This window comes from Neovison vison, chromosome 2, assembly GCF_020171115.1.
Source record: "Neovison vison isolate M4711 chromosome 2, ASM_NN_V1, whole genome shotgun sequence".
NCBI lineage: Eukaryota > Metazoa > Chordata > Mammalia > Carnivora > Mustelidae > Neogale > Neogale vison.
In genome coordinates this window covers 93,620,870-93,638,114 of record NC_058092.1, presented here as the reverse complement: position 1 = coordinate 93,638,114, position 17,245 = coordinate 93,620,870, and the positions used below count along the sequence as shown (strand labels likewise).

Here is a 17,245-nt window from a genome sequence, read left to right as displayed (position 1 = left end):
GAGACTTTCAGTTTCAGTCACAATAAAGTAGCTGATATCAAAATTATTCTCTCCCCATAAATAAAAACAGAATTGGACAAAATAAATAAGACAACAACTCTCAGGCAATGGATAAGAAAAAGAGCTCACAGTTAAGATACTTAAGCAAAAGAAAGCCCAGGTGATTCTAGCACTCATCCTGGCTTTTCCCTGGGACATTTTCCAAAAGTGGTAATAGAGAGATCAAGTAAAAAGCACTAGTCTCTCTAGACAGAGGAAAAAGAGATAAGAGTTTGGGGCTGGTGAGGTAGGGTCTGGGAGGCAAGGTGCTAGAGGGAAAGAGTCAGTCACAACATAACTTGAAGATGTAACTCAAAGAGGCATTGCCTTTGGAGCCCTAGCCAAACGCTAAGCTGCGTGTGTAAAGGGCAAAACTCTTAAAGGCCTAGCACAGAACAACTGCTGGGAAGCTAAATGCTAGACAGGGATTTCAGAGGGGTCTTAATGCCAAGAAAATACTGGTATTCTCTGATTCAAAGAACAGTGCCAAGTGAACATCCCAGATGTTCAGTACTAGGACTGTCTTTGAGCTAAGTACAAAAGGAAATACACTCACCATAACAGCACCTGGCATGACGTCTCAACAGAATTAAGGTTATTTACGAGCAAATTAAATGCCTGCCAGAACAGAAATCAATAGTCTTTGCAGAGAGAACATCATCTAGCGTCTCTGCAAGATGTTAGACATCTGTGATGTCTAACATATGCTAAAATATTACTGATCATGTAAGACAGAAAAAAGTGAGGGGCACCTAGGTGGCTCAGTCATTAAGCGTCTGCCTTCAGCTCAGGTCATGATCCCAGGGTCCTGGGATCAAGCCCTCCATCGGGCTCCTTGCTCAGCAGGAAGCCTGATTCTCCCTATTCCACTCCCCCTACTTGTATTCCCTCCCTCACTGTGTCTCTCTCAAACAAATTTTTGCGTCAAACAAATAAAATCTTTTAAAAAAAAAGTGATCAACATAAAATAGTCAATAAACGCAGACCCAAGACAAAGAAGATATGGTATACATATACAACAGAATATTATTTGGACATTAAAAAAACCATCTTGCCATTTGAAACAACATGGATGGAGCTGGAATGTATTATGCTAGTGAGATAAGTCAGTCAGAAAAAGACAAATACCATATGATTTAATTCACATGGAATCTAAGAAATAAAACGGATGAACAAAGAATAAAAGAGATGAACCAAAAAGCAGACTCTTAACTAGAGAGAACACACAGATGATTACCATGGGGAGGCAGGTAGGGGGATGGGTAGAATAGGTAAGAGAGTAAGAGTGTACTTATCATGATGAACACTGAGTAATGTATGGAATTACTGAATCACTATACTGTATACCTGAAACATAACACTGTATGTCAAACTATACTGGAGTTAAAAAATAAGAGGTTGACCCAAGACCATCCAGATGTTGGGAGTTAACAGAAAAGAAATTCAAAAATAACACATTTATGTTAAAGAAAACAGGAAAAGATGGACTAAACAGATTAAAGATACAGTATTTCAACAGAAAACTAGAATTTATTTTAAAAATGCAATGAATGTCTTAGAACTAAATGCAATATAAGAAATTAAAAATACAGTGACTCTCCTACATTGCCAGCGGGACTGTAAAATGGCATAGCCACAACAGTATGGAATTTTCTTATAAAGTTAACCATACATTTACTATATAACCCAGCAATCCCACTTTTTTTCCCCGAAGATTTTATCTATTTATTTGAGCAAGAGAGAGAGCATAAGCAAAGGGAAGAGGTAGAGAGAGAAGCAGGCTCCTTGCCAAGCAGGGAGCCCAATGTAGGGCTCGATCCCAGGGTCCCATGATTATGACCTGAGCTGAAAGCAGACACTTAATGGACTGAGCCACCGAAGTGCCCCTCAGCAATCCCACTCTTAATTCTTTACCCAAGTGAATGAAAACATCTGTTTACACAAAACCTGAATGTTTTATTGTGGATTTATTCATAATTGCCAACAGCCTGAAAAAAAAGTTCAGTAACTGAGCCATCCAGGCGTCCCCAAAAATAACATCTTAAGTTTATAAACACATGCTGAGTAAAATATCTAACAACATTAGCACAAAAGAGGAAGGGGGTAAATGCTAAACTGTTATAAGGTTCTTAAATTATTCAGGAGATGCAAAAGTATACTTTACGGTAGACTACAATGATACATTTTGAGGCGCTTGGGTGGCTCAGCTGGTTGAACGTCTGACCCTTGATTTTGGCTCAGCTCATGATCTCAAGGTCATGAGATCAAGCCCCAAGTTGGGCTCCTTGAGCTCAGCACAGAGTCTGCTTGAGATTCTCTCCTCCTCTCCTTCTGCCCCTCCCCTGCATGCACAGGCCTCTAAACAAACAAATAAAATCTTAAAAAAGAAAAAAAAAGGAATGTTACAGAGAAATAGTTCTCATAAACCTGGAATCAAATATCCTAAGCAAAATATTAGCAAACAGATTCAGTGACAAAGGAAAAGGATAATGCATTAAGACCAGTGCAACTTATTCCAGGAATGCAGGACTGCTTTGTTAACACATTTACAGAAAAAAGGAGAAAAAAAAATAATTTCAACAGATGCATTCAATGAAATCCAACCCCATTCTAATCAGAAAAACCACAACAACAACCTGTTTTGCCAATTAAGAACAGAAGGGATAAACCTGATAAAAGATTTATCAAGGGGTGCCTGGGTGGCTCAGTCAGTTGAGTGCCCAACTCTTGATTTTGGCTTGTATCATGATCTCAGGGTGGTGTGATGGAGCCCCATACTGGTCTCCACTCTGGGTGTGGAGCCTACCTGGGATTCTTTCTCTCCCTTGCCCTCTGCCTGCCCCACCCAACTGTGTTCCCTCTCTTAAAAAAAAAAAAAAAGAAAAAAGAAAAAAAAAGGATATATCTAAAATAACCTAAAACTAACATAACACTCAATGGTAAAATATCAAACATGTTTCTTCTCAGGCTGGGAATAAGACAAAGATATCCTCTATAATCAGACAAGGATATCCTCTATAATCAATTCTGTTGTACATTACAGAGCTAGGAGATATTAACCACTAAGTAAACTGTTTTAAAATGTATAAAGATTGGAAAGGACCAGGCTAAATATTTTTATTCATAGATGATATTATTGCATAATCTTTTGGAATGATGGAAATGTTCTCTACCTTGATTAAGGTGGTGGTTCCAAATATATATATGTATATACATATTTATGTGTATATATGTATATACATATATGTGTATATATGTATGTACTTATGTACTTATGTATATATGTATATACATATATATATTTGGAACCACCACCTTAATCAAGGTAGAGAACATTTCCTTGTAGAGAACATATATATGTATATACATATATATACATATTATATATATATATATAAAAATCTTAAGTGCATAAATCTTAAGTGCATAAATCTTAAGTGTATACTAAGTAATTTTTACATATACATACATATATATATATAACTTTTTACATATACATACATATATATGTAAAAAGATACTTAGTATACACTTAAGATTTAAGTATAAGATTTAAGATTTAAGTATAAGATTTAAGTATACACTTAAGAGATTTATATATATATATGTATGTATATGTAAAAAGTTACTTAGTATACACTTAAGATTTATGCACTCAGGTAAATTACACCTCAAAATTTAAAAATCTAGAAAAAATGCACTGATGAAATTGGCTAAATGGCTTTTTAAAAATTAACTCGGGGCGCCTGAGTGGCTCAGTGGGTTAAAGCCTCTGTTTTTGACTCAGGTCATGATCCTGGGGTCCTGGGATTGAGTCCCACATCAGGCTCTCTGCTCAGTGGGGGGTCTGCTTCCTCCTCTCTCTGCCTGCCTCTGCCTACTTGTGATCTTGGTCTGTCAAATAAATAAAATCTTTAAAATAAAATAAATTAAAAAAAAAAAAACTCAATGAAGCAAGACAGACAAAATGTCGCTTGAGACTAGATATTGGGTACATAGGAGTTTGTTTTCTCTACTTTTGTATATACTAGAAATTTCCCAAAATGGAAAATTAAAAATATAAAATAAAAATTTTAAACACATTTTAAAATTCACCGTCATTATTTTGAATGTTAAATAAAAGTCTTACCTTTCCTTCTGTTGCTTTTTTTGTTGATGAAATTTCCTTCATTAGTTTGGGAATTTCCCTGTCAAATTTGAGAAAATTCTTTAGATTTCTAAGGTGTTACTCTTTACAGAAAAATTCTAAGATTATAAAATACACTATCATGAACTTAGTGCCTAAAAAATATGGAATAAATATTAAAATGGGTTCACATACTCTAACACAACTGCAATATGCCGATGTCGAATTCTGACCCAGAGGTCATCATCTTCTTCAAGGATTGCCTCCTTTTCTTTCCCATCTGTTTTGTATCTACAAGTAGACAGAAATATAAATCTTTTGGATTATCCCCCATCAAAAGTGGAAGAAACATTTTTACAAACAATAATTTTAAGACAGAGCTCAAGAAATCGAACAATAGACACATTCAATCCAGTATTTTAGGATGACAGTGAATACCTACTCAAAACTAAGGCATATTGCTTGCTATCCTTACATTAGAAATCAAAGTGCTATGTCTACCAAGACATTTTTGCTTTCAAATGTTAGGGTTTAGCTCAGCAAAATGTTGTTTTATGGAACAAAAATCCAACATTCTACAATCAACTCTAAGAACAAGACTAAATCTGTATTAACATCTTCTAATTGCTTCAAATACTATTTCAATGTGTTCATAACCATCAGTGCAACTATCAAATATGCATTAAGAAAAGAACAGAGATGTCACCTCCAAATGTAGGCTATTAAATACCGAAGGTGTTGCAAAGTTAACATTTTCATAAACATGTATCCAAGTAAGTAAATTCATAAACATGTTATCATCTGTTTCTATATTCTTCTCTAATCGTATAACTACACCTCCTTTGAAGAATGGGAAAGGAAATGAGAGAAAACTAATGTAGTGATAAAAAATTGTGATTGCTTTAATGAGTACTATTGAAGTAAGCAATTCAAGGGGTTCATGAAATTACTCAAAATGGGCTTCCTCCCTCCCCATATGTTATTTCTCTCTTCCCTTTTTATGCAGAGACTCTTTTCATCTATAGAGCTAGGGAGATTCAATCACCCTTGGAACTGTCAATCTCCTGAGCCAAGATTAGAAAGAACAGCTTTAAACTTTCCCAGCTCTAGATCAGATTAGCTCTAAATGTAGATTTCTACTGTATGAATACAATCACTTCTGTAACTCCCCAAATTACAGGCCCCTCCTATAAAACCATTTACATATGCAGTCTTAAGTGCAGATACCCAAAGGTACAATGATTGTGCTTAAACAGAACAAACTAAGGACAGAAGCAGCCCATTTGCCATTTAAAATGCCACTGTACTTACACAACATCTTTAACCTTTGATTTATAAACAAAGATTAGGGCAGCAAGCCTAACAATACTTAAAAAAGACAACCCCATTTTAAGACTACATTTAAAAAGATCATCAAGATAAAAAATGGAATATGGATACTTAGAATTTCCTGCATTGTACTGTTTCCATTAACAACTGTAATAGAGCACAAACCATACGGCGTTCAATCTTCCATCTTAGTCTTATCTCTGGATTTCTCTGATTCATAATAGGGATTATTGCTGGTTTTTGTTTTTGTTTAAAGCCTTTCCCTTAAGCAGGCTCCACACCCAGTGTGGACAAAATATTACCTCTCCGGGTGTGCCTGGGTGGCTGAGTCATTAAAGTATCTGCCTTCAACTCAGGTCATGATCCCAGGGCCCAGGATCAAGCCCCACACCTGGCTCCTTGCTTAGTGGGAAGGCTGCTTCTCCCTCTCCCACTCCCCCGCTTGTGTTCCCCATCTCACTGTGTCTCTCTCTCCATCAAATAAATAAATACAGGGGTGCCTGGGTGGCTCAGTGGGCTAAAGCCTCTGCCTTCGGCTCAGGTCAAGATCCCAGGGTCCTGGGATCAAGCCCCGCATCGGGCTCTCTGCTCAGCAGGGAGCCTGCTTCCTCCTCTCTTTCTGCCTGTTTTCTCTGCCTACTTGTGATCTCTGTTTGTCAAATAAATAAATAAAATCTTTAAAATATATATATATGTATACATATATATATATTTATCTCTCAGGGCACCTGGATGGCTCAGTCCATTAAAATGTCCAAAATTCTTGATTTTTGGTTCAGGTCAGATCACGTCTCATCTTGGGGGCCGTGCTGGGTGAGGAACCTGTTTAAGATTCTCTCCCTCTTTTTGCCCCTCTCTCCCAAAAATAAGTAATTAAATAAAATATTAATCTCCCTTTAAGCCCCTCATTGCAATGGCTCTGTGCTGGGCATGGAGTCTACTTAAAAAGAAAAAAAAAATTATTTCCCTAGGTTTGCTGGCAAGGAAAGCAAGGTTTAATTTTTTTAAGAGTAAGGGAGAGACTTATTAAGTGTCCATCAGTTTAATTTTTTTTTTCTTTTCTAGTTCAATACTTTTCTAAATCTCTTGAGCAATGCAGGTTTAGAAACCTAAAGGACAAGACAGGTAAACAGTATCTCTTCTGAAAATTCTGAATAAACTGCTTGAAACTATTTTTGTATTAGAAAAATTGTAATACTGATTTCTCCATGTCACTAGTCATTAATATAAATTACAGAGAAAAATTCAGAAGCCAGGATTTGACCAGAATGCAAATAAACATACAATAGAAAATACATAAATACAACACATACAGTAGAAAAAATATTTTTTAATTAAAATCACTAAGTTAATTTGAACAAAAAATTTCAGAAAACTAAGTTTCCTTTTTACCACTGTGCTTAAACAGTAAATCGTAGATGAAAAATGTCAATTTGGACTTAGAGATTATGATATCAACATGTAAATATAAACATATATGTACACCTGTATACCCTCATAATGATTCACAATAATACAGTAAAATAGTTCCCTGATAGAAAAGCTATATCACTTTTCATTTAGCTTTCTATTTGGCATTACTTTTAAAGTAAATATGCTTATACCAGAGTTAACAGGTACCAAATTAGTAACATTATGCCTATTCTCAATAGTAAACCTATTCAGTTTTCTAGTCTTCTAATCTTCTCAAATACATTATATTGACAAGTCATACACACAGATACTTTTTTGTGCGTGATCTGGAATAATTATGGCCTAAAAAGTTTGAAAATGATTTCCACTTCAATAAATATATAGTAGTTGGCCTGGTATTTACTCTTAACATAAGCAGAAAGTCCAAATTCTACTTGTTTAAATGTAGCTTTGTTATACACATAGTTAAGGAGGCAACTACACCAAAAAAGCTTCAAAGCAGTCAAATTACCCATTAACTTACAAGGTCCAGATATTTTTAATATGTTCTGAGTACAGGGTAAGAGAATGATAAAGTTTCTGAATATCAAAGTTACAGGGGCTTTAGATTTCTGGTGCCTAAATGAATCATTGAATGCTCAAATCCTATATATCCTGTTTGTATATGCCCTTTATATGCCCTTCAAGTTATACTTGCTTGTATGTATCATTCTCAATTGGCAGTAGATCATATGCCATTGCCTGAAAGGTCAGTTCATGCAGGACAGTGGACACAGGATCAAAGCCACGATCAATTATTATGAGCTGGGAATGAGTTTTACCCTGGAATAACAAGATAAAATTATCTTCAGAAACTTCAATTTCTTTGTGTGAACACCTTGTTAATATCTCAGAAAACAAAAGCAGACTTTTCCTAAGTTCTGTCTCATTCTTAAGAATGTGAAGTTCTATTAAAATGGAAAAATCGGAGTGGCACAGTAAGGGAAAAAAACAAGACTACAAAAACAAAAGCTTTCATAATTAGATTAAGGGGCTATATACAATAAAACAATATTGTGAAAATTCATTTTAAAAAAAGTAACATTTGCCCTGCACTAAAATTCATTTTCTTAGGAATTCAGCTCCATAAACACTAAAACCGATAGAAATTATGAACAGTAGTTACTACTAAGATTCTAAGCACATGTGCTAAGCAAAAAATAAGTAATTGAATTATCATAGCAACCCTGTGAGGCAGTATTATTATCTGCATTTGATGAGGGTATTAAGCTTAAAATTCAGTAACTTGCCCAAATTACACAGCTAGTAAGTGGCAGAATGGAGATTCCAATCCAGGTCAGTTTCACTCCATGCCTGTGCTCTTAACTGTTATACTATTAAAAAGATTATACGGATGCCAACTAAGATGGCAAATCAAAATGAAAGTCTTGTTATTAATTTACAAACATCACTAATCATTAAACAGTGAATAATAGTTCTGGGAAAGGTATTGTTATTATCAGTATCTTTGATACTTCATTTCAGAAAGTAATAAATTCTTTGGGTTATTATTTAAAGCAGTAAGAAGTAACTATAACTCCATGCAAGTGATAAATCACTAAGTTCTGCTCCTGAGACTAATACTACACTATAGGTTAACTTGAATTTAATTAAAATCTTAGAAGAAAAAAAAATAACTACAACGCATTAGACAAACATTTCCTATTTATTTACATATATGAGACACAGGTAAATTACATGAAATAGACCTTTAAAAAATGTTTAATTAACTGTTTACTCATTTAAACCTTGAGCCAGTATGGTACAGTGGTTAAAAGCACATACTCTGGAATTACACAGATCCAAGTCTTGACCATTATCTTGCTGTAAGACTTTGGACAAACTGTTTAACCTGTTAGTATCTCAGTATTCTCGTTTGTAAAACAAAATAAAACTAGAACCTCTGCTGTGTAATATTATTGTAAGATTTAATGTAATAACACCATAATACATTTAGTAACTAGCACTTAGTAAGCCTTCAATATATCTAAGTTATAAGTCCTCAAAAACACAAACAGGAAAAAGATAGTGCAATATAAGTGTTATATCAAGGCTTGGGGTTATGACAATATGTGGAAGGAAGTATCATTTGACCTGAGGAGCATTCAGGAAATGCTTCTGAAAGGAGGTGACACTTCATCATGTCTTTAAGTGAAGGAAAAGTATCAAGTGTTTGAAGGAAAAATGGAAAGGACAATTTTTGTGTGTGTGTGCCTTTTGTCTTTTTTTTTTTTCATTGAAATTATGAAGGACAAAAGGATATTTACTAACATACTGATCATATATCTCTTCCCTCATTCAACATACATTTACTGACTATTACATTACTATGCTATACACCGAGCCACTGTCTTCTTAACTATAACCAGAATGGCTTTCACCAGACCTCTAGTAACTTTTAAAGTTCTAAACTAACATTACATCTAAGCTTACACCCTCTCATTCCAGTGCAGTTGTCTGTGAATTTCCCTTTTTCATTATGCCTCTGCCAAAGAATTTGGTTATCTAAGCAATAACGTTCCTCTTCTATAATACTGTACTTGTGCTTTAAGCTAAAGAGCCTATTCCTCTGTGGTGCATTCCAAGATTCCAGTTAGAAAAAGTTTAAGCCCCTGCCTACATTCCCATTACATGCTATGAATTATTCTTTTCATTCCACTTATTAAATAACACTGTATCAGTGGTTCCCTTGCCCATCTCCTCTTAGTTCTAACTTAGCAACAATTTCTTCCACTCATTTCATATGGGTCCCTAGCCCCCTAGCCCCACCTCCTTCCGTCTCCTCAGATTCTTCATTCTCTAACCCAAGCCTAAATGCAGTATTCTCCAAATCCCAATCTTAGTCTCTGATTATATTATCTTCATAAGATAACAACTGCTGCCATTTATTAAATTCCTATATGTGCCAGACACATTATTTCACCTAATCTTCACACCAACCAAGCAAGCTATACATTTATTTCATCCATTTTATAGATGAAAATACAACTGAAAGTAGATAATTTGTGCAAAGTCAGACCTAGTAATAATAACTGTGTTTATTGTTTACTCAGTAGTAAGCATCATTATGAGAACTTTAACAGTAATAACTCATTTAACCCTCTCTCTACTTTAAAAAAGGTATTCTTATTATCCCCATTTTACAGATAAAAAAACTTAGGAAATTACATAAGAAGTTACATAATTTAACCAAAGTGACATATCTATGAATTAAATGGCAAAGCCAGGATTTGGATACAGTGCTCACTTCAAAACCTGTATCTTCCCCACAAAACCACAGTATTAAGCTTTCAGCTATCATCTACGTTAATGATTCCCAAATCAGTACCAGAAAATGAACACTAGTGTTTTTTTTGTTTATGAAGAAATAAGACAGACTTTGTGCATAATCACTATTTGCCTTTTATACACTACCTTTATTAGGCTCTTTTCATCAATCTTGTAGTAGTTTTCAAGTTTTTTTTCAACAAGCTGGGCAAGCTTACTGGCGTTATCTAGAGGTTTACTGAAAGTGGAAAAAATGTTCAAACAATTATCTTTCTTTCAAAACATGTTATAATATCATAAAGCTGAATTCTAAAATTAAACAACACAATTTATTAATTTAAAAGAGTTTATAAACAGAGTTCAGATAATAATATATCAAATATGATGTTATACCAATTTGTCTGGATTTTACAAATGTAGACCTTATCATATGTACTTAAGACTTTCTTAATGTAAAAAAAATAATATAAATAAAACTGCAGCTCCCTTTATTCCCTTCCCAATTCCTAGGCTTCTCCTCTACCTCTATCCAACCCCCAATGGCAACCACTATCATGAATTTGGTGTGTATTCTTCCTGTCAATGCTGTTACATATATTTACTATTTTATAAATGTTTAATAGTATATGTTCTATATATGTTTGAGATCTATCTATGTTGACATACATCAGATTAATTCATTGTATTCCATCATATAATTATACTGGATTTCATGCATTCATTCCCTTAAAGATAGACATTTTTTAAAAAGATTTTATTTATTTATTTGACAGAGATCACAAGTAGGCAGAGAAGCAGGCGGGGGTGGGGGGGGCAAGCTCCCTGCTGAGCAGAGAGCCTGATTCGGGGCTCGATCCCAGGACCCTGGGATCTTTACCTGAGCCAAAGGCAGAGGCTTTAACCCACTGAGCCACCCAGGTGCCTCTAAAGACAGACATTTAAGTCATTCTCAATTTCATACTATTTCAAACAACACTGAAACAATTATCTTTGTAAATAAATCTACATGTACGTTTTTCTACATCTAAAAGTATAATTGCTGAGTCATAAAGTATATATTTTTTACATTTTTAGATATTAACATATTACTCTCCAAATTAGTTGACCTATTATCCTTCCTCCTAGCAGTGAGATTTCCCAATGTGTTCTCTAACAGCTAATAAGATTTCAAATATAATCTTTTGCATAAAATTTTTATATCACTCTCTACTAAAATGATAAAATCACAGTCTAAATTACATCTTCATGACCAGTTACATTTGTGTTGCTTTTGAGTCTACAAGAAAAATGCTGGAAAAGGCTCCTCAATTAGCACACCAACCTCAAAAACGGAAGGTCTCATTGTGAGGGATTCAAAGTTAAAAGACTCTTTAGGTTTACTACCTTAAAAATAAATAAAGCAGCAACTACATATAATAATTTATTACACATTTTGCTTTAAAATGTTTTCAAGGGGAAGTAATTTTATGTTTGAATTATACTTTAACAATCCATAAGATATAACTGGATTATTCTATAACTATTGTAGTAATTCAAGACAGGTCCATTGGTGAGCTTTTAAATTATTAATTGGTTATATTTACTCATCCTGAACAGCGCCAACACCAAGAGCAGAAACTTGAACGGCAACTGAACTCTAGCAGAAGATAAACCACTTAGCTCTATTCCCTGAGTTCAGAATGTAATTAGTTTATCACCTATAAGAAAAAGAATGTTTTCGGGGCGCCTGGGTGGCTCAGTGGGTTAAGTCTCTGCCTTCGGCTCAGGTCATGGTCTCAGGGTCCTGAGACTCTCGGGCTCTCTGCTCGTCAGGGAGCCTGCTTCACCCTCTCTTTCTCTGCCTGCCTCTCTGCCTACCTGTGATTTCTCTCTCTGTGTCAAATAAATAAAATTAAAAAAAAAAAAAAAGAAAAGAAAAATAATGTTTTCAATATCTGATGAATGTATGAGTAGAGCCTATTAGGTAGCATCTAAATTAAGGAGATTTGTTATATTTTAACAGATTTTTTAAAGAGTAATGTAACTGAAAGTATCACATTGAACAGTTCAGCCAACTAACCTGACCAATGCCAATGTTTAAATTAAAGAAAATTCTAAAAGAGAAATGAGTGACAATGCTTATTAGTTGTACCACTGTATATTTACTACTATCATTTTATTGGTGCCATTCACTACTCTGAATGCTTTACAGAGTTCATAGATAAGGAAGCTGAGGGCAAAAGGGCTACACAGCTAGCAATTAGCAGAGATTAAAATCCAAGCTGGTTACATACAAAACAGATGACTCTCAGAACATAATGTTGAATGAAGAGGCCAGAAACAAAAAAATATCATATGATTCCATTTTCACCAAGTTCGACATCATGCAAACCTAAAATATGTGTTAGAAGTCAGGATAGCAGTGACTTTTAGGGAGGAGGAAGGGGGTGGTCATCAAGGGGGGTCACAAGTAGAACCTCTGAGATGCCATGCATGTTCTATTTCTTGACCTTGGTGAAGTTAGTGGGATATGTTCACTTTGGAATGATTTATCAAGCCATACACATATAATTTATGCAATTTACACTAAATTTTATTTTTAAAAAGCAAATAAATAAAGGTACATAGTATTAAAGACAAACTTCATCTCTTAAAAAAAAAAACCGTAATCTATTTAAAATGGCCACTGGAATTAGATACTATAAATACTCTGAGGGACAGTTGGGTAATTCAGTTGGTTTGGTGTGTCTGCCTTTAGCTTGGTCATGATCCCAGGGTCCTGGGATGGAGTCCCACATTCAGACTCCTTGCTTGGGGGGAGCTTGCTTCTCCCTCTGCTTGCCACTCCCCTTGCTTGTGCTCTCCCTCTCCCTCTCTGACAAATAAATACATACATACTTCAACACTAAAACCACTATTCAGATAATATGGCCATTCAAATTTGGTGAAAATTTAATAGAACATTAATTTTAAGACTGTATTCTCTATATGGCAATAGAGACATTTCCTAAATGTTCCTTAAACTCATGAAAAAGTATTTGCAAATCATATCAAAATAATTTTTACAAAGAGTTTATTTATTTATTTGACAGAAAGAAAAATCACAAGTAGGCAGAGAGGCAGGCAGAGAAAGATGGGGAAGCAGGCTCCCTGCTGAGCAGAGAGCCCAGTGAAGGGATTGATCCCAGGACACTGAGATCATGACCTGAGCTGGAGGCAGAGGCTTAATCCACTGAGCCACCCAGGTGCCCCATACCAAATTTAAGCACTGAAATTTCGTAACAGGCTTTAAGTTGCTCTGAAATTTCAATCTTAAACTTTATTTTTAAAACTTTTAAAAAAGATTTTCTTTCTTTATTTGAAAGAGTGAGCGAGCACAGGTAGGCAGAGCAGTAGATAGAGGGAGAGGAGAAGCAGGCTCCCCGCTGAGCAGAGAGCCCTGGGGCTCGATCCTAGGACCTGGAGATCATGACATGAGTCAAAGGCAGGCGCTTAACCAACTGAGCCACCCAGGCACCCCTCAACCTTAAACTTGAAATCTTCTATATATACAGCATAATTCTACATGGACAATAAACTGCAAACCAATAAACATAAGCACAGAGACATTACCTACCTCTAAACTGGAGACCAAGTAGGAAGCATAACATACAGACATTGTTGAGTGTTTTTTTACCTTTTATATCTTACTCCAGGATTTTCATCCAGGGTAGCACACACTGTAACTATCTGCTCAGCCATTGCTTCCATAACGGCATCTTTTCCATTTGCATTACTAGGGTCTGGACTGTAACAGTAATAGAATGCATCTGGTACATCAAGAGTATAAACCTAAGTTAGGCCAAGAAAAAAAAAAGGTCAAACTGTTGTTAATTTGGTGATGTAATGAAAAAAAAAAAAATCAATCAAGAAAAATGCAGCTATTATTTGGAAATCAAAAGAAATTACTTGCACTAACCATGCTGTTTCCTGAGACCACTGTGTCTTTACCTTAATCAACTCTCATTTTCTCTCTGTCCTCTTGATTTCATCCTTATTTCTTTTCTCACTCTCTCATTTTCTCCTTAGTCTACCTCTCTCCTTCAGTTCTTGTTTCATATATAGATTGTACTGTTTGTTTTTTCACTACCTGTGCAACAGATGAAGGAATCTGAGGTAGTCAAACTAAAATAAAAATCTAATACCTGGCACAAATACAACAAAGACAAAACTGGTCTATATATTTGACATACATTAAAAATCTTAATCTATTAGAGAATAACCTAGAACCTTTCCATAATTGAGATGTTTCTTCAATTCTTTAGCTTATACTCTTCAAGTCTTTAAAATAGAAAAACATATTTTCCAAAAACACAGTATTGTGCCAGACATAGTAATTGGTCTAATCACAGATATAATGAAACCTCAAAGACACAGTCATTTAACTAACAAAAGCATTTACTTATGTATAAAGAACTGGATTAGAGATTTACTATTATTGTGTTATTCGAAGAGTACAAAAGAAGAAGTTCTCTAATGGGGGTTGGAAGTTCTCTATTAAACTTCTTTTTCTTTTTAAACAAAATATGTTAGCATATTTTGTAGCAATTCCTCTTAGCCTAGGATAACGCATTGAGTGAGTGTAAAAATAGGTATGTAATAAATATTATAGGTTAACTACTGAATTATGAATAACCCTCCTTGTGAAAGTTTCCTTTTCACTGTACAGTCATTCATCTCTCTGAACCTAACACATAACCAAGAGCAACAGGCTGAACGCAGAATGAGAGTTAGCCATAGCTAATCCACTTCTGTCTGTGTTGCTCAAAGTTTTGGCTGTTGTATGAACTTCCAAAAAGCACTCCTTAGAGTACACTATCACACAATGGTAGATAATATCTGTTCAAAAATACTTACTGCCCTGGGAAGACATGAACAGACATTTCTGCAAAGAAGACATGCAAATGGCCAACAGACACATGAAAAAGTGCTCAACATCTTGGCATCAGGGAAACACAAATCAGCCACAATGAGATACCACCTCACACCAGTCAGAATGGATAAAATTTAACAAGTCAGGAAACAACAGATGTTGGGAGGATGTGGAGAAAGGGGAACCCTCCTACACTGTTCGTGGGAATGCAAGATGGTGCAGCCACTCTGGACAACTTAAAAAGTTGAAAATAGAGCTATTCTACGACCCAGCAATTGCACTACTGGGTATTTACCACAAAGATACAAATGTAGTGATCCAAAGGGGCATGTGCAACCCAGTGTTTACAGCAGCAATGTCCACAATAGCCGAATTATGGAAAGAGCCCAGATGTCCATAGACAGATGAATGGATAAAGAAGATATCGTATATAGATACAGTGGAACATTATGCAGCCATCAGAAATAAAATCTTGCCACTTGCAATGATGTGGATGGAACTAGAGGGGATTAAGCTAAGTGAAATAAGTCAGTCAGAGAAAGATAATTATATATGATCTCACTGATATGTGGAGTTTGAGAAACGAGACAGAGGACCACAGGGGAAGAGAGGAAAAAGTGAAACTAGATGAAACCAGAGAGAGACAAACCATAAGAGGCTCTTTTTAAAAAATAAATTTTAAATTTTTTATTAACATATAATGTATTATTAGCCCCAGGGGTACAGGTCTGTGAATCGCCAGGTTTACACACTGCATAGCACACACTTTCCCCCGTGTCCATAACCCAACCACCCTCTCCCTAATCCCCTCCCCCCAACAACCCAGACTCTCAATCTCTGGAAACAAACTGAGGGTTGCTAGAGTGGAGGAGGGGTAGGTAGGGTGGGGTGGCTGGATGATGGACAATGGGGAGGGTATGTGCTATGGTGAGCACTGTGGATTGTGTAAGACTGATAAATGACAGACCTGTGCCCCCAAAACAAATAATACATTATATAGTAATTAAAAAAAAAAACCTTACTGGCCTGGGGTACCTGGGTAGCTCAATCAATTAAGAGTCCAACTTGATTTGGCTCAGGTCATGATCTCAGGGTTGTGAGATCAAGCCCTGGGGGGCTCTGCACTGGGTGTAGAGCCTCCTTCAGATTCTCCCCCTCTCCCACCCCAACACCCCTGCTCTCTATCTCTCCTCTCTATCTCTATTCTTAACAAAAAATACTGCCCTTTCCTAAAGGGCCTCTCACTCACTGAAGTCAGCCCTGGCTATGGTCATTGTAATATGAATAGAAGTGACATGTGCTACTCCCCCTCAAAAGCTTTAAAAGTCATTCTGCATACATGGGTGGGGGAAGCCACTGTGTGACTCCACCATTTCTCTTTTCCCTCTGCTATGTCCCAGACAAGGGCTGTTCCTTCAGCCTCAGTGCTGGAATGAAGATATACAGAGCAAAGCCCCAGGCAAACCACAATGGACAATAACATGAATGAGAAATAAACCTGGTTGTTAATATACTGAGATTTAAGGAGCTGTTACCACAGTTTAAATTAATCTAAGCTACCTAATATTCCAATGAACCCAAGAGAAATTTGGAGTTGGTTTTCATTCAACCCTCAAATTTTTTCCATTTTCTTCCTTTTCCTCTTCTCCACTTTCCATCACCACCATTACATGTTCCTTTACACTATTACCAAATACTTTCTTCAACTTTATGACCCATAATTAGCTCCTTAAATAAAGACTCTCGGGGTGCCTGGGTGGCTCAGCAGGTTAGAGCCTCTGCCTTCAGCTCAGGTCGTGATCCCAGGGTTCTGGGATGGAGCTCCACATCGGGCTCTCTGCTCGGCGGGAAGACTGCTTCCTCCTCTCTCTCTGCCTGCCTCTCTGCCTACTTGTGATCTCTGTCTGTCAAATAAATAAATAAAATCTTAAAAAAAAAAAAAAGACTCTCTCCATCTCCATCTATTTTTCTTGCTAATCTATAACTGGCTTAGCTCTATTTCTATGTAGACATGCTCTAGTACCCTCTATACTAACTACACCAGACTCTTTGTACTCCCTAAGTCCACTGTAATCAAACTCCCCTATATTACTGACTGCTTTCCATCTAACTGCTTTAATGTGTATGTGATAGCACTAATT

At 35.9% G+C, this 17,245-nt stretch overlaps 1 protein-coding gene across 1 annotated transcript in view; it reads right to left on the bottom strand.

The window, feature by feature from the left end:
* STXBP3 (syntaxin binding protein 3) overlaps positions 1 to 17,245 on the bottom strand; it is a 56,278-nt gene that overhangs the window by 12,402 nt on the left and 26,631 nt on the right. The window contains exons 7-11 of the mRNA XM_044238810.1: positions 13,869 to 14,023; positions 10,361 to 10,451; positions 7,605 to 7,729; positions 4,361 to 4,456; positions 4,169 to 4,226 (exon numbers count right to left, since the gene is read on the bottom strand). Of these exons, the coding sequence (XP_044094745.1) occupies positions 4,169 to 4,226; positions 4,361 to 4,456; positions 7,605 to 7,729; positions 10,361 to 10,451; positions 13,869 to 14,023 (525 nt within the window). The remainder of the gene's footprint in view (positions 1 to 4,168; positions 4,227 to 4,360; positions 4,457 to 7,604; positions 7,730 to 10,360; positions 10,452 to 13,868; positions 14,024 to 17,245) is intronic.